Source organism: Argiope bruennichi, chromosome 7, assembly GCF_947563725.1.
Source record: "Argiope bruennichi chromosome 7, qqArgBrue1.1, whole genome shotgun sequence".
Lineage (NCBI taxonomy): Eukaryota > Metazoa > Arthropoda > Arachnida > Araneae > Araneidae > Argiope > Argiope bruennichi.
In genome coordinates this window covers 45583083-45604845 of record NC_079157.1, presented here as the reverse complement: position 1 = coordinate 45604845, position 21763 = coordinate 45583083, and the positions used below count along the sequence as shown (strand labels likewise).

General features: G+C 27.4%; 1 protein-coding gene across 1 annotated transcript; it reads right to left on the bottom strand.

The window, feature by feature from the left end:
- Positions 1-723: 723 nt before the first annotated feature.
- On the bottom strand, positions 724-21551 carry LOC129976631 (FK506-binding protein 5-like). Its single transcript, XM_056090298.1, has 7 exons — positions 21395-21551; positions 18781-18888; positions 14488-16674; positions 8792-8962; positions 7932-8117; positions 6946-7026; positions 724-6438 (listed from the first exon to the last, which is right to left on the bottom strand). Exons 2-7 carry the CDS (start codon positions 18835-18837, stop codon positions 6280-6282), a joined length of 2841 nt encoding a protein of 946 aa, XP_055946273.1. The 5' UTR covers positions 18838-18888; positions 21395-21551; the 3' UTR covers positions 724-6279.
- Positions 21552-21763: the final 212 nt, after the last annotated feature.

Sequence of the window (21763 nt, the reverse complement as noted above, 5' to 3'; positions counted from 1 at the left end):
CCTAAATGAAACTGGTACCTGTTCTATGAACAAGACAAATAGCATTTACTGTTCAATGAATTCTGAAATATAATTAAAAATTATCAATAATAAATATATTTCATGGCCGATACTCAGGATAGTGGAAAATGATTTAAAAAATTATTCTTTTATAACTAATACTAGTGACTCTACTCTCTTCAGTTATGCTGCTTGTAGCTCCAAATTGAAGATATGAAAGATACAGATTTCAGTTCACTGACTTTTGACTTCCCCAAGATATGAAGTCATATAATATATTTCATGTCAGTATAACTTCAAATTTAAAGTGTTGATAATTTTTTTAAGAATATATATTACTTGTTAAATATAACTAAGTTGTATCAAAATGATGTTTCAAATAAATTTTGTCTTTACATAACGTTAAAAACAAACATTTAAATTTTATCGAACCTTATTTCTAGTAATTTGGAATACCTGTGATAGCACCAATTCTACAGTCTAAATATTGCATTCCATCTAAAACTTCTGGCATTAATTCTTTTAGCCCTTAACACCAAAGTGTAGTTTCTTTTAGTTATTATAAAATGTTTTAAATTCTAAATTTTTATTTGTTTGAAAAAAAAAAAAAAAAGGCAGGTAATAAAAATTATCACAAAAATTCAAATGCACTTGTTTCATGAATCTTTTGCAGTATAATATTTCAATTTATGACTTAAAAAATAATACTAATTGAAACAAAACTCAGTGTAAAATAAACCTTTATTGAAACTAAACCTACATGGTTTATTCAAAAACAAAACAAAGACAAAAGGAAACCTTCACAATCCCATTTTGACACACACAAATTTTATGGTATTACAAATATTTTCCTCCTTTTAAAACAGCGGCATAATGTTATTTCAAGAGTGAAAAATTATTCAATAATGGTAATTGATGAGTATAAATTTTTTAAAAGATTCTTTATAATGTTACAATAATCAATGGAAACAGCAAAAATATATCATTTGCAATAATCAAATGTTGATGTTGTACAAATATTTTCTAAAAAGAGTTGGAAATTATCCAACACAAAAGAGTATCTTGAGCTGTGTTGAGGGGAAAAAAAAGTATTTTTTTTAGTAGTATGTCTCATAATAATAATAATAAAAAGAATATCTTCAATAACCGAAGGACCAAAAAGTTACCAAAGGATATCAATTTATACCAAATGATAACACTTATAAATGAGAAATGCTTTGTAGATACCAGCAGTATCTTATTAAAAATTAATTTCATTTTACTTTCCATTCAAGAATTTAAAAATAAGAGTGGTATTAAAAGCTTTATAATATATGCTTATGATTATTTCAATTTTGAATTTTCACAGGAATGAGATAAGTTCAAAATTTTTTAATTATCTGTTGAGATGATACGTGCGATTAAGTATAAGGGATAAATATATAAAAAGTTTTAACTATAAATTGAGAAATGTTGAGAAATCTATGCAGCCGTTCAAAATACAAATATTTACAATGTGATTAGATTTTCTTGGATGGCAATACATAATAAGCAAATTCATAATTATTTATATATATATATCTAAAGAACAGAACAGTTGTATACACATACAAAGGAAATTACAACCATTTTAAAACTGCTAAATAATAATAAAGTATGCACATACATCCACAAAAACTGAAAAAAAAAAAAATATGCATGCATTCTTAAAGTAAAAAGAGTATTACTGGCTTTTTTCCCCCCTTCCAAGTCATGAGTCTATTTACAAACACACCATACAACATTTTTTCATAAGTTCAAACAAAATCAAAATTAATTATAAAAGTAATAAAGCTTTGTAAAACAAATTATCACCTAAGACTTACACAAAAAATCTAAAATACTAAAGATTTAATGAGGTTTGACAGAAACTTTTTTTAACAAGTAGTTTAGAGTAAAGGGGAAAAAATCATGCAGCAATTCAGAAGAAAAAAGAAATATTTTAAAAAAATAATCCGCAAGATTCAATGCATCCAATAATACACCAGTAAGTAGAACAAATATTTATAACCTACCCCACTGAAATCTCTATTGCAAAATATAGTTACAAGTACAAGAACTGATAAACAATTATAATAACATTCACAAAACAGTATATTCACCATTTAAAAACTATACAGTTAATTTTTAACTATACCAAAAATCAATCAATGGAATATCTTCAAAATTAATATGACAGAAGAGATTACAGAAGAGCTTCTTAGAATTTTTTGGCTCATGCTCCACTGTGATTGTAAAATATTTTTGATCCCACCTATGAATAATTTTCATTTTCAACCTTAATTAAGCATGTAAAAACAAAAAACATTAATATTAATAAAACACCACAAAATTTAATTTGGAAATAGTTCAAATAAAAATGGCTGTATGTAATATTATTGCTAATAAATATTGAAGAACCAGGAAGGGGAGGAATCTTGTTGTTAGTGGTTTTGAATCCCATCTGGGATCCGAATCTATCTCTAATTTAAGAAAGAAACTTTGAAATAAATTAATTTAATATGAGAAGCAAGCTGAACATATTAAGAAAACTGCTTCATGCATTAATAAATGAATAACTACTGTGTGGTAAATATGAAAAAAATAATAATAATGCTTGTATTAAAAGGCAACTTTTTTTAAAAAAAAGTATTAAAAGAAAATTATAATGTATCAACAAATTCAGATTCAAACTTGAGCACCACAGTGGTTTCCAATGCTTTGTGTTAGAATGTAGTTCTTACTTTATGATTACAATGTCCAAATGGTTTTTGATACAATAATATTTCAAAAGCAATTGCAACTGTTTTTTTAAAAGAGAAGCCTCTAGTTTCTTCAGTTTTCAGCAAACTTTTTCTGCATATTCTTCTCAACTTTGTGTCTTATAGATGAAAGCTGTTATTTTCACAACTTCATGAATATCAAATTTCTGTGTGTAGATAAATAAATACACTGACATGAAATGGACATAATAGAGTTGGAGGTTATTTATTATAAAGAGATGATCTCTTGATATTTATATTTTAAAAAATACAACACTTCAAACATAAAAATACAAAAAATATTATATTTGTTATTGATAATATCTATTCATATTTAAATGACACATATTTCTTTCATCTTCTTATATTAATAAATGAATAACTTTATTGCCATGTAATAGTCCACACATTCATCAAAAGAGAAGGGGAAAAGCTCAATAAGAAGGATGGAACAGCATTAAAAAGAAATAACATTCAATAAGAGTAAGTGATTCTCACATCACAGTTGAAGCGGGGGGGAAAATTAAGAATTAAAAAAAAAATTTAAGCAATTATTGATAATGATGACTTCACAGTTCAAATTAAGTAGAATTGCTCTGATCCTCATCATAAGACTTCCTAATGCTTTGAAATTTAATATATTTGCAGATCAAAATTAAATGCTTTTCTAAAATATATTTTCACGACTGTAAAAGTGGTTGCAATTGAGTAAGATAAATTTCATGCACAAGATTTATTAGCTTAATTCATCATTCCAAATATTAAAGTATAATATAGAAGTAAGATTAAGAGCCCTAATATTTCCACAAGAGCTATTTTAATTAAAAAAGCATAAAGGCTGTGTTTAATTACAAGTCATTGAAGGATAAGTGAACAAAGACAATTCAAAGCAAATGCAATGTAAAAATATGAATCAGAATTACTAGAATGATACATTACCTAAAAAAGATATTGCTATTTTCAGTTATTAAAGCTATGCTTTTATAAATGTTAAAAAAAAAAAAAAAAAAAAAAAAAAAAAAAATCAAGAACTACAATAATGTGTTCCAAAATAAAATTAACAAATACTTTCCCACTGAATACTCGGATATTAATTTTGATTAGGTGAGGATCTGTGAAAAAAGAGTAAATAAATTTATATCAAAATCACCAGAAAAAAGTACAATATATGTTTAAAAAAAGCATACCCTGATCACCAAATAAAAATATTTGATTATTTCATTTCTGGCACAAATAAAACTGCATTTTATTAAATAACAGAATACAAAAACTTAAATCTATATCAATGAAAGCTTCATATATTTTCAGGTAAAAATAATATATAAATTTATGCATTTCTGTATTTATTTTTTAGGTTAAAATATATATACAAATTCTTCATGTAACAGAATTTAAAAAAAAAAAAAGTAATTTTAACATTTAAGACGGCACAGCACAAGACTAACATATACACACACAAAAAATGAAATGAGAATAAAATAAGGAAAAACTAACAGCATGCATACAATCAGAACAGCAGAGACTTCTTCATAATGTATTTTTAAGATTTTTAAAAAATGCAACATGGTACATAATAATAATAATAAAAATTTCACTTAAAATAATCCTCATGCACAGAAATAATAAGGCATGGTAAGTACTTTCAATTCTGAAAACTTTATGTTTAAGAAAATTTACGGTAGAAATGAAACGTGTCAGAGTATAAAATAATTTTTTCCCCTCTTAGCTTTTCATTGTTATCTAACAACAGAACTCTTAACTATAAGAATAACTTAATAAGACAAACAGTAAAACCTATTATTCCTTTGGCTGGCACAATATTTCGCTGAACTGTTAATAAATTACTCGTTAATGAATTGCTTTTGTGAAAATTATTTGAATGTAAAATGATTAAATTCTGGGAAATATTTTTAATACATAAAAGCTGCCATTGTGGGATAGATTTCCTTTAAAGTAACAAAATCAATAGCAATTGACCATGCCTGTAATTAAAAAATATCTATGAAAAACATACTTGAAGAGAAAATAAGATAATGAAAGTTTTCTTTACACAAGATGCATACTTTAAGATAATTGTACCTTTTTAACAGAGTATACTCAAATGCTTATAAAACTTCATACTAAAGAAATATACTTCATGCTTCAAGAGATAGCTTTTGCAGTAAAAAAGAGAGAAGGAAAACCACAACACATCTGTGTTCAAACTGTCACACCTCACCTTTCAACAACATTCATTTACAGTAACATTCTAAATGCAGATTTTGATTATGAAAGTGAGAGCATGATTGTTTTGAACATTTTTTTCTCTCTAACATAATGCATATTAATACAACTGAATCAAACTAAAATGCTACAATATAAGCATAAACGATTCACAGTGAGAGAAATGGAATACACAGCTTGACAATGATTTAACAACATGAGATGATAAGGTGAGTTTAGAATGTTGATATTTAAACATATCTGAATAGACTCTTCTGTACATACACTTCCAAACACATTATGTAGATAATCAAAATACTTTTGATAAAATCAATTTCTCAACCTTCCCACTCTTTCATAAAGAGTTCGTGAAGGTATTGATTAAAAAGATGAATCTCATATTTATGTATTCAAGAAATCAGATCTACATTTGCTTAAAAATAGTCAACTTTATTTTTTATTTTGGTGCTATTAAATAAAATCTCATAGAGCTTATAGAGAAATTTTGTACTTTTGACTCTACTATTAGCTAGAGCTAAAGGATTTACTTCTCTGCATCTAACATCTAGTAAAAGACATTCCACAAATGCACATAATATAAGATATGAATTATTTATATTCACATGATTAATGTTAAAATGCCAGAGAAGAAGAAAATGAGTTCCATTGATGCACAAGCACAAAAAAGGAAAAGAAAAATTCTGTATTAAAAGAAATGGCACAAGTATACCAATAGTTTCAAGATTGTAACTTTACATTTATACAAATGTTAAAAAAAGAGAGAGAAATCAGAATAATTTCTGCATACTCACCAAAAGATTTTAATTTAATAGAACTATTAATTTTGTAAAACTAGTAATAAACAAACTCATTATTGCACTCCTAATGTAAAAAAAAAAAAAAAAAAAGGTGAGCCATTTTTTAGTAATGCAAAAAATATTTTTATTTTAACTGTATGACAATTATAATGAAGTAGAGAAGGAAATACATTGTTTTAACAGAATAAAAGATAAAACAATTAACCAATTTAACAGAAATCCATCACAAATATAACTTGTATATTATTTGAAACCCACTGGTTATTTCTTTAAAAATCTTTTCTTGTATACTACTGCATTGTCATTTTAAAATTTGATTTATTTATGCAATATGAAACTACTGGTAAGCAGAACAAAAGATGAAAAGGGACATCTAAATTTACAATTCATGTATACAAAAGGTTTCCAGCAAACTACAAGTTTCTTTTCTATAACAAAAAAAGTGAACAGATGCTGTTATGTTTTAACTTCATTAACAGACGAAAAAATCTGCTTCCTTCTCAAATGGAAAATGCTATATCGGCTTTTAGTGATAGGTGATGATCACCAGTTTTGTCAGACACCGCATCAAGGACACCAACAGTATGCAAACTATCGGAACTGTACCATAAGAGATCAGGTGATGCTGTTTTTAACTCTGGAATGATGAACTCGTGATCCTAGAGACAGAAATAAAATTTTTTTAATTTGCACATATTAAAATATGCCGAAGTTTCTTAAAATGTTTCAAACTATAAACCCTTTGTAAAAAAATTTTCATAACTGGATAAATGTACCAAAAATTTTGACACATTCCCACAGCAGAGGGGATGAAGCATTAATTAGTGTAGATTAAAACACAGAAATAATTATTTAACAACTTAATTTTATTAAATCAATATAATTTCTTCAAAAATTGTGCTCATAAATATTTAAAAAAAAAACAACCTTCATAGCAATAAAAAATTTCTATAGGAACCTGATTTGCATCTCAAGAAGTCAGGGAAAAGTTATTATATCATATTTCATTCCAAATATATTATATATATTAAATTATATTCAAATTTATACACATATCTAGAGAATTTAATATGAGAGTCATGATATTAAAAATAAACAAAACTCTGAAATCACCAATACCATATTTTATATGTTTAAATAAATAAATAATTAAAAGTCATACATACCAACACAGAATGATAACAGCTACACAAATTAGAGGACGGGTGCTGGAAAGATTTCCAAAGTAGATTCACCAATGAATCATGCTACGGAAACAAAGAAAAAACACTAATAAGTATACTGGAGGAGAAAAAAATTGATTTTCATAACCAATGGATTTACCAGGGGTGGGGAAGAAGTAAATAAGCACAGCTAAACCATTAATGAATTTGTGGCACATTTCCTATATAATAAAATACAAATACAATATTGATATGATGACAGAAATACTCAGTGTATAATAATATGACTTTGCTGTTCTCTGGAAAGAAGTAACAATGCAAAAAAAGGGGGAAGAGGGCACCAGGAACAACTATACTTTTTTGCCTCCCTTTTTGTAATTACTGCAAGGGATCAATTTTCCTGAAATATACTGTCAAACTACTAATTTGTCCTTCCTGCTACTATTACTATATTTAAACCCTCTTCTTTTGTTGGCAAAGGTACTTAACAGATGTAAAAATAATTTTATAAAGTATATAAAAATTTTCATGTAGTCTGCAAACTAAGAACACTGCATTTATCAGTGCATACAATTATTTCCTTAAAAAAATATAGTAATGCACAATAAGTTTAATAACATCCTGAAAGAGGTAACAGCAATATTTGTGTACCACAATAATAATAAAAAAATACAGAAATGATTAATTTTTACTTAAAAAAATAAAGACGAGTAAAAGGAAACAGAATGAAATTCTGTAAATTAAATTTACAGAATTTGAATATCTGCATTAATGCTCCATTGAAAGCTATTTTTTTCCCCACCCTATATTGAGAAAGGTTATATTAGGTCTTATTTTACATTCCCCAAAGATATGAATTAATATTATGTTGGCCTTTTTTCATCAACATGTATAACTTGAATTATCTTAAATATTTTTTAATTATATTCATAATGTATTTATACAAGAGATTCTTATAAAATAGATATATATATATTTTTTAATGTTACCTTATTATCTGGTAGCACAACATCTTTCCTCTGCTGCAATTCCTCGATCATTTCATTGCTAAGATATCCATCTCTAAGTAACTGGTATGAAGCATCATTTTCTGCAATGTTAAATTCTCCACCCAATAACAAGGGTTTATTTGTTCCACCATTTATTCGAATAACTTCTTGTGCCAGGCAAGAAATCTTTAAAATAAAAAAATTATAATAATAAGTAATTATGAAATTCAAGATGTTTTTTCTTCTTTCTCTTTATTTACAAAAGTCAAACTGCATGACAAATTCAAACATTCTTTTAATTTAGTTTTTACAGTAAATGTTAAGTAAATATGGTGTTATAATTAAAGGAATAAAATTATGACAGTTTTTTTAAATATAATTCACTCTCTCTCTCTCTCATATATATATATATATATTACAGTTTTTATTATAACACTTTTTCTTAACAAATACAATATTAAAGTATAAGGTATCAGTTGATAAGACTCCTTGATGATTTCTCCAACAGTATACTTTGCTAAGATTTAAACAAGACATGTAGGATAATTGTATTCTGGTGTCAATTATTGTATATAGAGGGAGATACTTGTTATGTTACCATCAAGAAGCTATTTTAAACATTTTTCATATAAATTTTGCAAAGAAATAATTTTAAAGACAACAAAAAATTAAATAATTTGAAAGAGAAAAGGGGATGCAGAATGAAAACTTTCCATAAATTTACTAATGTTTATAACAAAACATCAAAATTATATTTTTAAAAAAGTAAAACTGCTTCTTTTGGCAAAACCATGAATACCTTAAACAACATCTCAATTGCAATAATTGATCAAACTGATGCTTTAAAAAAAAATAATTACTTGTAATGCATGTGAGCTGAAATCTGAACGAGGAATCTGTACATTGGCAACAGTAATGGTCTGTGTTCCTATGACAGTTGAAAAATGGGTGAAAAGAACACTTCCACATCTTCTTATATGTGATTTTACAGCAGCTTTCTGTTCAGAATCAAGGGGAGATGCTTCAATTTCCTAAAAGTTGTTAAAAAAAAATTGTTATGACATAAATATGATTAATGTCAAGGAAATGAAAATACATTGAAAAAGCTTCCATAAATAAAATGATTCATTAAACTGTCTTGGAGCAAAATGCATCGTTAATTCAGATTTCAAGAAAATTAATTAATGAAACTTTTTTTTTTGTATTATTGTTGGCTTATGCTCTTAAAAATCCAAAATTTTGAAACATTTTAAACTTTTTCTGCAATTTTTTAAAAAATATCTTTTGAAGAGCTAATTTTACAAGGGGGGGGGGAAAAATGCAACCATTTAAATCAAATTCATTTTAAGGAGCAATAGACATTTTTTTTTAAAATCGCAAATTTCTCAAAAATTTGCTTAAATTATTTTTTCCTTTTAACTGGCTTTTGGTGAATATCTATCTTCTAAACTAAATGTTTAAAGCAAACCTTATAAGCAAGATTTTAAAGGTGTATAAATTTTTTAAAAATAAAGTACAATACGGCATTTATAGACCAGTATTTTAAGCTCATCAACTAGTTGCCATTTCAATTTGCATCACTTACAGAATTTAAACTGCTCAATTAAAAGCCGAAACCTCTAATATGGAAACCTGCTTTCCTACTCTCGACAAGCAATTTAACATTAATGCAAAAATAATATGTAGCAAATCTGAACTCAAAAATGTTGTATAACTTAGAGATACCTACACAATGTCATAATGGGTGCGATTATAACTGATATGGCATTAAGTGGTTTCAAAAAACTTTTCAATTCAAACAGTGATGATAAAAAGGTGATTAAACATATGTAGACACAGTTCATCTAATCTTATTCAAACTTCAATATGAAAATTCAAATTCATTATGAATTCTTTACTCAAATTCATAATGAAAACTCCACTTCCCTTATTTGAAGCATACTAATAAGCACTGACAAATCTTCTATTCACAAAGTCAATGAAAATGAACAAGTCTCTCTCATAAAATTAAAAGAAACTATAAAGAATGATTTGGATTGGTTTGTTGACAGTTTATTTGTATAAGAGCTATCCATTCAACTTGCTTCATCAATTTTATAATTTATATTTATTTAAAATATAATTAGCTTCACAAAATTAATAGTTAAAAGCAATTAAAAGATATGATAAAATGATCAGGTAATAAAAGCTCAATTATGTCTAAATGCGAGACAGGAGTCCAAGAAAGTGATTAAATTAAAGAAGAAAAAAAATGATAGATTTTAAAAGTGGAACAAGTGATCATGTAGATTTTTACCACCCAAAGTTAAGAAAGCAACCAACATTGTCTGAAAGGAATGAAATCCTTGAGAGTTTAAATATGAGCATTCAGACAGAGATCAGATTATAGAATGAACACATAGCAACTTGTTCACCCATTAAAAATAGCAATGAATTGAACTGGCTTAACCAAAATGAAGTCTCAATAAAAGAGAGCCACCTTTTTTTCAAGGAAGGCCAATTTCCAAGTTTATCTAGCTCAAATTCTTTTATTCAATAGGTTTGCTAGATAAAATAAAAGATATTCATGATGTATTCTTCAAGAATGCATGGAAAGATTGTAAAAATCTAATAATGGCCTTTCTTCTTTTCATCATTAGCCACAATGGATGGTATTAAAATAAAAAAACCTAAAAAAAAGTTTACAATAAAATTCTAAAATCTTTAAAATCAAAGGATGACTATGATGGTTCAATCATTGTGAAACATTCAATATATTAATATAAATGATATAAGATCCCCAAAATTTATGTAAAATGTCAAACACTGTACGATAAATACAATAAAGGCAGAGACTTAAACATTATGGATCAACAGCTAAACTTAGGTATAATATTCAATTTAATTAAATAAATTAATGAGGATGAAAAATCAGGAAGCTAAGAATTTAGTATCACAAACACTCAATAAATTTTTTCTCTTATATAGTGGGTAATTTTTTCAATATCAAATACACTTATCAAGCTGAATGTGAGACATAGTTAATCAAAAAGAATGCGAGAAATTTACACAAAATTTACCATCAGGCATATGGATAAGTTATGGTTTGGAATAAAGTCTTATAAGATTAGAACAAATCCTCATGAAAGTAATGAAAAGCTCTATGAGATTGACTAAAGGTTGTGACATCATAAAGTGTTCACTTTCAGGGTGATATGTGAAAATATTACATCAATGATAAACGAGCAGTGCATATATTTGTGCCCCTTCACTTTGCTCAAGACAATAGTTTTTTTTTTTTTTTCAACATATAAAACTCCTCACAAATGATCTTAATAAGCAATGGCGTAGTAAGAATGGTAGATGTTAACTGCTTTTGTCTCATGAACAGCTAAGCTTCATACAGTATTTTTACATGACCACTTTAATGAAACAAGTTATGGAGGATGAAAAATGAGAAAATTAGATAAAGAACTGGCAGAATAACTTTGGGAACATTAAATTCAAATCTAATGATAAAGTTATCAGATTTGCTTTAGCTAACAATAGTAAAATTAGAAAAATAGAGAATGCAGATATGTTAAATATTAAAGCTATCATTTCTGTTAGATCTAAGTATGACATTCTTAACGAAGTGACTTTCCATTCCTTTTTAATGGATTAGCTCCAATTAAAGAGAAATTTACTTTTGAAAATATATTTAAAAAATGTATATAAATTGTATTTTCCACAATGTCGTTCATAAACAAATATAGCAAATTATTTTGTTTATTCCCATTTTTTGTGTATGTAGCAAGATAAGAGCCCTTTTAACCACAGTAAGGGTGGGGGAACATGTTCATTAAAAAAAATAAACATCTAGAAAAGGGGGGGGGGGGAGAGAGAAAGTGTACGATTTTTTTTCAATCCTGAAAATATTAATCAAGCGACTAAAGCAGATAAAACTTGTTTATTTATAGAGAAGTAAACCTTTGCATATGATTTCAATGACTTATGCCACAATATCTTCCTATTAGCAAAAGCTGAATACTATTTATTTCATCATTTATTATAAAATCATTGTGGATATCATGCAATAACCTGAGCTAATAGGAATTTACCAAACTAGTAATGAAAGCAACATTCAGCCTAGTATAAATGCCTATTGTTGCCAGAAAGCAAGTGTTATAAACTCTAATCTGTGCACATCTTTCTTACAAAATATATAGATATCACACAATAATAATAATCCCATCATATCGCACAATTTAAGGAAAGCATTAAAGATGAAGACAGACTGTTATATGTAAATGAATTTATAAACAAAGATATGGAATATTTAATTCATGAATTAGTCAATCAGGACAACTGAGAGAATAAGGAGATTTGTCCTAGTTACTTAAAATGGTAAAAACTGTAAACAGTACCTATAATGAGTCATACATAACTTAAAAGACAACTTCTTACTTCCCACATATTAACTTTAGTTATAAAAACTTTGTATAAACTTTTAAGAATATTTTTATCGTTTATGATCTGAAAATTTAAAGTTATAATAATAGTTGATAATATAGAGTTGAATATCAACTCCAAAATAAATGAAGCTCCTTGTTTCCATCAGATGAAGATCTGACGAAAATCGAAAATCTCACAGTGTGGCGAATCTAGAATCATAACAGAAAAGAACAAATCCCAATTCTTGTTGTGTCCAAGACTGATGTGTTCGGCTACCCAATAATCAGGCTTTCCTCTTGGATATAGTCAATGGGACATACACAACTGCAGGCAATGTGCAATGGACCCTCTATTAGATATCCATTACTGTTTGGAAATTCTTATTCCTGATACAGCAGCAAACTGAGGAGCCGGCGTCAGCCTTTGTCACTGTGTGCTTAATACCAAGTAGCAATTATATGCAAGTGTCGATACTCTGTGGCGGCCTTCCTGGTGACAGTATCACTTGTTTGGAATTGATTCCACAACCTGAATACAAATTTTGGTGCCACTTGTAATCATTGAGCCATCTCTGCTTGAAATTGGCCAGCTTCAACCTTGCTTATAGCTCTCTGTGACTCATCTAAATGATTATGAGAGCTCATTTTCACTGCAAACTGGTTCATTGTTTGTTGTATTACAGGATTCATAAAACTACAGGGGAAAATCTGAGATGCTTAAATGGTGCAATTCCAGCAGTTTTGCACAAACTAACACTAAATCACTTCTTTTTCTAAACCAAAGATTGAGAAGGTGTTACCCATTCTTAAAATTTATAAAATACAAATTCTATAAATTTTACTGTTAGCAATTTAGAAATGTTTTGAAAAACAAGTTTAAGACCTTAATTTTAGATACCAGTGTTGTAGTAATAACAACATATAATATGATTCATTTTTTACAAACATGGAAGAGTGTAATTATAATATACCATTAGATGCTTGCTCTGAGCCTGCAACTAATTAATCTTTTGAAATAAAGCATAACCAAAGATGAAATTTTCATTGGGAACTGGCAAGACTGTGAATTTTTAAATTGGAATTTCATTATCTACAAATTATTATTGTTTAGTTTCCTTTTTCTTAAATTTTTTGTGGATAGTAGTTATAACTTTGTTTTTGTGTGCATAATACTTGCTTTGTGTTATATTTTGCTTGTTTCATTCATTTATATTAATGCCATATTCTTTACATTAATACAGATTAAATAATAGTATAAGAAATATTATTTGTAAATTTGAAGTCATTATATTAAAATGGTGATTTTATATGATTTTTTAATTATGTTTAATTGATTAAAATTTGTGAGTCCAGGACGATACTCCATTTCAGAGTGCTCAGTTAAAACGACAGTTTCATTCTATGTGAGTTGCTCCCGAAGAGGTTTAAGAAATTATAAATACATTTATTATTAAAAATAAAGCTAAAATATTTAAAATGCATGCAATATTAATTTTTCCTCGATAATACTAAATCATAAATTTAAAAAAAAAATTAAATTTTCTAGAAGTAAAAAGCAAAAATTTATAATTTTAAAATATTTAAATATCTATTGAAATAATTTTTTTTTCATGTTATATAAGACATATTTCATTAAAATTGGTAGATTTAATGCTAACAACATTGAAATAATTGACAAAGACAGTGAGTATTAATAAAATTAATTTAGTCGTCAATCAATTTTGAGAAACTTCATCTTACCAAAAAAATACAGCATTTTTATCATATTATTTCAAATTATGTTCAAACAATAATGAAAGAGTATTTTGAATGGTTAACTATACTTCAAAATGCTAAAATTGGCAACATTCTTGTAATTAGAAACCTCTGGCACATATGCAAAAATGCTTTATTAGTTTAGTTTTTATTGCAAAATAGGTTCAGTTTAAAAGTCTAATAGACACCAGATCATCATCTAAAAAAACATTCTATTATTCAACTCTATTTTATTTAAATCGCCTGGATACTTTTATGAATGATTCTTTTATAAATCTTTTAAAATTATAAGAAAACTTCAGTTACATCAACAGAGATACTAAAAATTTTCTTATGATCAATAGTAATAATTATATACAATCAATAAAAATAAACAAAAAAAAAATTACCTTTTCAACCAATTCTCTTAATGATATATCAGATTTTCCACTAAGTCTGAAAAGTGAACTTTTATAAAAAGTGGCCATTCCTTTAAGACTATCTTGAGGTTGGCTAAAAATACTTTTAAATCCAAGTGCATCAAGACTAGGTTCCAATACAGCATTATAAAATGGCTTTGCTACTTGCTGCAAGCAAATTACATGGGCATCAAGTTTGCTCAATTCATTCAGAAGCTTATCTTTTTGCAAATACGCATCCGAGTCAGGAGTTCCCAAGTTAAAAGATACAAATCCAAACATGCTATTTTTAACAGACTGCCTTAAATTCTCATTTAACTTAGAATTAATAACATATTTTCGTCCAGGTAGTACGTAATACTGGTCTTTAATAGAAGAATTTGTATGTTGCACATCATTATGTGCCCCATTTGCTTTAGGAGTATTATTTTCAGAATGGTCAAAGTTTACATTAGGGGTGTTAACATTAAGAACCTCATTTGTTGACTTTTGAGTAGTACTACTTTGTTCAGCTCCATTCAAAGCTGTATCTGTATTAGATTCTTTAGGTGGTGCCACAGGAATAGATGTTTCTAAAGGAACTGTAGTTTCTTCAACTGATGGGGTCTTTTTCTCTTCTTGAACAGCATTCTCGTCTTTAGAAGTTTCATTATTAGCTTTCACTGTTGTATCAATAGGAGGTTCAACTTTATTATCTGTTATTTTTTCGAGATTTGTCTCAGAAGCCACGGGAATTTGAGCAGACGATACATTATCCTTATCAGATTTCTGTTCAGGTGATTGAGAACTAGGTTCTAGTATTTTTTCTACTTTAGGTTGATCAATTTTTATTTCATCAACAGGTTTATCAATTGGTTTACCTTTATCAGTTTCTTTGGCATTCTGGGAATCATCCAATTCTGACGATGACAGTTCGATTTTCTTACTTGAATCAGATTCTGAACTCTGGATGCTTTCATCCTTATTGGAACTTTCTACATTATCTTCCTTATCTGTATTGATTTGCTGCTCTTTTGGAGTAGCAATAGTTTCTTCTTTTTCCATTTTTTCATCAGTACTTTCTTGTTCCATTTTTTCTTCTAAATGTTCTTTGTCAGTCTGATCAACTTTTTCTTCTACTTTCATATCAGAACCTTTATCCTCTACTTTTTCAGCTTTCTCCTCTGTTTCTGGAATTCGAGGGGAATCAGGGACATCAATTTCCATTGGTTCTTCAACAGATTTCTCTTCTTTTACAGATTCTTTTTCTTCCTCAATAACATCTTCCTCTTTTGTTACCGCCTCCTTTGATTGTTCTTCATCTTGTTCATCACCTGCATCTTTGAGACGTTTATTAGCCTCTTCTGGAGATGCGCCTCGTTTCCGTTTGCGACTTTCCGTTTCTTTCATTTCCACAACTTCATCTTCATCCGCTTTAGAATCACTAATTTCTTCAATTTCATCATCATCATCTTCAGCATAACGCTTAGCTTGAACACCCCGCGTTGGTCTCTTTTTGGGCGATTCCTCCTTATTAGTAGAGCCCCTGCCACTTCTACGTGTTTGCCTAGATTTATCTTCAGTAGCAGCTTTAGTTTTAACTTCAGTTATTTCAGCTCTCTGTCTCCTGTTTCTTGTAGGTTTAGCAGGCTCTTTGTCTTTGGCTGCTCGTCCTCGTTTTATTGGAACTTCCTCTGGTTCATTACTATCATCTGAAACATCAAATGTTTGATTCTCTTCCTCCTCTTTCTTTTTGATGGGACGACCTCTACGAGAGCGAGATGTTCCTTTTGATTTTTCTGCACTTTTCGGTGTAGTTTTAGATGATCTACTTCTTCCACGTGTTTTTGATTTTTCATCTGATTCAGACTCTTCTAAATCATCACCACTCTCAAAATTGTCATCAAACTTAGTGTTAGATACCTCTTCCTCTCCATCACTTTCTTTGTAATTAATCCTACCAGTACTTCGACGAGTTGATTTAACACGAGTTGCAGGAGTTTCCCCACCTGTCCTACTAGAACGACTATCTGATGGAGATGCACTTTCTCTTTGAGAGCTTCCTTTAACCCTTGGAGTTTTTGAATCAGCTACAGATGCAGCAGTTTGAGCTGCAGTAGAGCTACGCCTAGACCGTGAGGCTTCTTTTGTAGTAGTCTCTTGCTTTGTAACAGCCCGACCAGATCTTCTAGGAGCATTCTAAAATAAAACACAACATCATGTTATCAACAAAAACACATTAAAATCAAAAGCAGCAAACTGGTTTTGGGACTTTAAAGTAAAAATATGTTTCTTCAGAATATACCAGAATGGGATGGTTTTAATAAATTAAAAACTGTACAATTCGAATACTTTCAAAATAAAAATGATCAATGGTGGAATTATTATTTAAAATACCACACAAATAATTATGATGACAATAATAATAAATACACATTTTGGTGATAAAAGAATTTTAAGATGGCGATTTTCACTCTTTTCAGTTAAGAGGTTTTGGAAATAGAAAAAGTAATGACATTATCTCTGGTTGATTTTTCAAAAAAAAAAAAAAATTAAATTGTTTATATTGCCACTACAAGATATGAAGATCCATTATTTGTACATCTGCATGTTTGATGGCAGTTTACAGTAAAAAAGAACTTAAGACACAGATTTCAAGAGCACCTATTTGTCTACACCAAAATGTTTCTGAGGTAAATAACTAGCTTGAAATTTCAAAGGGCTAAATATAAAGTGTACTCCCAGATCCTATCACTAAAATGAATAATAAAAAAAGAAATACTAATTTTTTCAGTTAGAGTAATGTCTACGAAAAATGAAATAACTGGATTAAATATGTTCTACTTGTAATAAAAGCTCTACTTCCTGCTTGTAAATTGGAGCTATTAGGTTTAATAATATTAATGAATGTTTCTTAGATAACTTCTTCTCAAATGACATAATATGCAGACATGCAGATTCATTTCCTGATAAAATTCAAAATATAGATTATAAATTTGTGCAAATTGAACATATAGAGCCTTTAAAAGGCAGCAAAACAATCCCTTTAAAAAAAAAAAAAAATGTTTGATTGAATTAGATGCTCTAACAATAAAATATTTTACACAAGAAAGTCAGATAGCCCACAAAAGACTTGGATAATCCCCAAAACCTTTTTGCATTTTCCTTTTCCTTCATTACTTTCTATTTACATTAGGAATATAAAATTAATTTCCTAGTTAATTTCCTTTAAGTGCTTAGAAAGAGGTGTTATCTGCAATAGTAACCAAAGGAGATGCGACTCCATATCAAAAATCCTCAAAATAATGCTAGCAAAAATAAGACATAATATCAAATAATTCTGAATGTTAATGTAATGCACATACACGCAAATTATTAAAAAAAATATGAAAAACTAAAGTTAAGTAATTAAATTCTGAGACAATATGCTGCAATTTCTTATTATTTCAAATACAGCATCATCATATCAGATCAAAACCATGACCAGTTGAACAAAACACATGTTCTCAATTACCACAATATCTGGGGAAATTGGAAACTCCAATGTAATAAATTAATTTGGGAAGAAGGTACTGTTTAATGAGCCCTGCAGAACTTAAATATACATTTTCATAAATTATACACTCATAAAAACATTTTAAACAAAAAAAAAAGTAATATCTACAAAATTTACTCTCATTTACAATGACTAGAACATTTTAGTTCAATAATTATTATTTATTGTAAAAATCATAAATAAAGAACATTTAGGGGGGGAAAAAACAAAGATTCTTTCAATTACAGAATTTTGTGCCTTGTCAAAAGATTTGTGATTTTTGACCCAAAATAGATAGCATACCAATTATTATATGTATAGAATAAAAAATCACTTACATCATCAAATAGCAGGAAAATTTGTAGTGAGCATTCTAAACTTGAAAACAATTAGGGAATAATCATACAGGGATAAAATAAACAAACGTGACACAGATTTGGAACCAAAAAAATCAGAACTTCATAAAATAATGAATTTTATCAAACAGAAGTGCCACAAATAAAATAAGTAATGATTAACTGAACAATAGAAATGAATAAACTTACATAATAGAGATAAATATTAAAATATTGTAGAATTATTACTTTAAAGCATATGGCCTCTAAAATAATCTCTAACCTCATAGCTTTTAAAATAATTAATCAACCTCTAAAATAGTAAATTTGATTTGAAAAAAAGTTGAAATCCACAGAAATGTGACATTTCTGAATAAATTACAAAAATGCAAAATATCACTTAATGAATTAAAAATATATACATGAATAACTTACTCCTTCATTCTTGGCTTCAGCAATAGCTGCACTTCTTTGACTAGTTTTTCGAGGCATAGCAAAACTTCATACACTCTAATTTGAATACCCAATACAGGAAAATTTTATCTGAAAGAAATGAAGGGACTTTCAGCTAAAATTTAAGATTCCAACATCCCATTTCAAAAGTACCTCAATATATATTTTCAAAAGCCACCATCAACAAAAGCAATAATAATTAAAGGGTCTATTTTTGAGATTTAAACAAAAATAGAAACTATTTCTATTTTAACCTAATTTTCATTCATAAATTTTAAAATTCAATATTTCTTAAATTGTAACCACCAAAATAATTAAATACTGCTACTTTTAAATAACAAAATAGACTAAAAATAAACTGGCAAAAAAAAAAAAAAAAAAAAAAGAATATTAACAAACAGAATTAAGGGCAAATATAACTCTTATTAGTTAACAGAATATTCAGTTACGATTCTTAAGCCAATTCAATTTGATTAGTTACAAATTAAATCAATAAACTGCAAGAAAACAAACTAAAAAATAACAGTTTTCTAACATTCATCATAATATAAGAATTAAATTTATCTGTCATTAACTTAAGCATTACAAATGTGGAAATTTAAGTATCGTAAAAATACAGAGATAAAAATTGACAACATAATAGTGACTTATTAGGAAATAGTTTATAGAATTTATTTTCAGGGAGCTGAAATAGAAATCAAACTATTAAAATACACAAATTAAATGAATAGAAAAATAAAATAAAAATTCATACATATTTGACTAACTGACAAAATAATAATAAAAAGGTCCAATTTCCAATAACACTTATGAAGCAGATAATACTAATACTCTGAAATCAGACTAAATAAATCAAAATAAAATTTAAAAAAAAAACTAGTTTAAGAAAAAGCCTTCACAAATAAATTTTAAAAAGCTGGACAAAATTTTTTTCACAAAAATCAAATATTTATTGCTGCTATTTCAATAGGTAAATAAAAAGTGAAATTTCAAATTTTATTTTTTATATTTATCATTATTTCTAAAATTTTACTAAAAAAAATGTTACAAAATTATTGACTTGGAGTTACACCCTTCTGCATTCCACTCACTAATCTGAACTACTTGATTTACACTTTTTTTTTATTATTAATTAGCTGCAAAAAAATAAAAATAAAATAGCACTCTTTCTAATGAGGCAATAATGTAAGCAAACATGCGAGCTGTTGCCAAACAATGATTTGGCTTCATTTTTCATCCAAATAAATAATTTATAAACATAGATAGATAATTTGAGTTTATTATACACTGAAATTTTAAAGAGAAATTATGGCAATAATCTATAGATTAAAAAGGGCACAATAAAATACATCAAAAAAATTTCATTATGTATAGAAAAAGTTATTTTTATTCAATTAAAACACATACATGAAATAACAGAATACCCATTTAATAACTTTACGATCATATTTGAATCTATAAACATTTAAGATAATATTAACTAACCAAGCTATACAAAATTTGAAAAAAATTGTCAAAATTTGAATTTTATGCATATTTTTCTAAATACTGTGAAGCATGAAATTTATTTAATGAATAAAATAATAAATAATCTACTTCCCAAATAAATAGTTTATAAAGAAATAACATTTACTATAAAACATCCCACTTCCTTTCTCATAATTATTTTGATAAGCACTGTCTTTAAGTTTATTATTTCTTTCCTTTTCATTTAATTTAATATACACAGAATAAAAAAAGTATGGAAACAAAAAAAATGTTTTCCGCTCTTTTTTATTTATTAATTCCTCAGACAATTCTTCAAGAATCGTTTTTTAATGTAAAACAAAAATATTATTATTATTAAAACAAATTATTCCTCCCTCCCTTAAAATATAAATATTCATTTTAACTAACTCAATTAAGTCACATGGCTGAATATAAACATTAGGTTACAAAATTACACCAAACTTAAGAGCGCCAAACAGAACTTTACCTCATATACTTTATACGCGAACAGTAAATAAGCAGGTTTCCACTTTTAGCGATAGATCGCTGATTTGGCGAAAATTGGAATTTTGTTAATTTTACTTTATTAAAAAAAAGTTTAACAGTCATATATGACATAAAAAAAACTTCCTGAATCACTTACAATTGATTAAAATCTAAATCTGACTAACTTAATTAGCAAGACAGTCATTAGCATAACAGTTCACTGCTAAATTTATATTCACATAAAAAGCTTCTCTAAAAATATCGCCATTTTCAAGATTTAGAATAACTTCACTTCTTTATCAATAACATTCAAGCAAAAAGATATGTCAAAACAAAACATGTAATTTTCATTTTACTATAATATTCCAATAATTTTTTTTTATTTTTTTCTGAAGTCATGAATATTTTTGTTGTTGTTGTTTTCACCGTTATCATCTAGATGAGTAACTTTAGGCTTAATACGCTAAACTACAAATGCAATTTTTAATTAAAAACTAAAGAATGGGATAAATAGAATAGAAAAAGAAAATACTTAAAATTCGACTGAATTAAAAAGTACAACGGACTAGAATGGAATAATTATAATTCAAACTTGCTATTCAAGATCAAAATATTTACTTACCGAAATCAACTTTCTCCGTTAGATTTAAACTTACGCCACTCAGCGATTGGCGCGCCGTTAATAGTAACTGTAAAACTGTATTGAAAAAATAAAACAAAAATATTTTATTTTTGCCTCAAGTAGCAGATAACTGCTTTAAAAATGTTAATAAATGTTTTCTTTTCATCCATTCAGATTCCAGGATTGTTAAATGTTTTGTTGATTTCTTATAGGATATTTATCTTTCTATCACAGAATCACAAACGACAAAACCCAATTGAAAAACAAATTGAAGTAAATGGTGCGTGCTAAAAATTAATTTAAATGTATTTATTTTGATATAGAAATATTAGAATGCAAGAGCTTTTTTTTTTCTACAAAAAGTAGCTG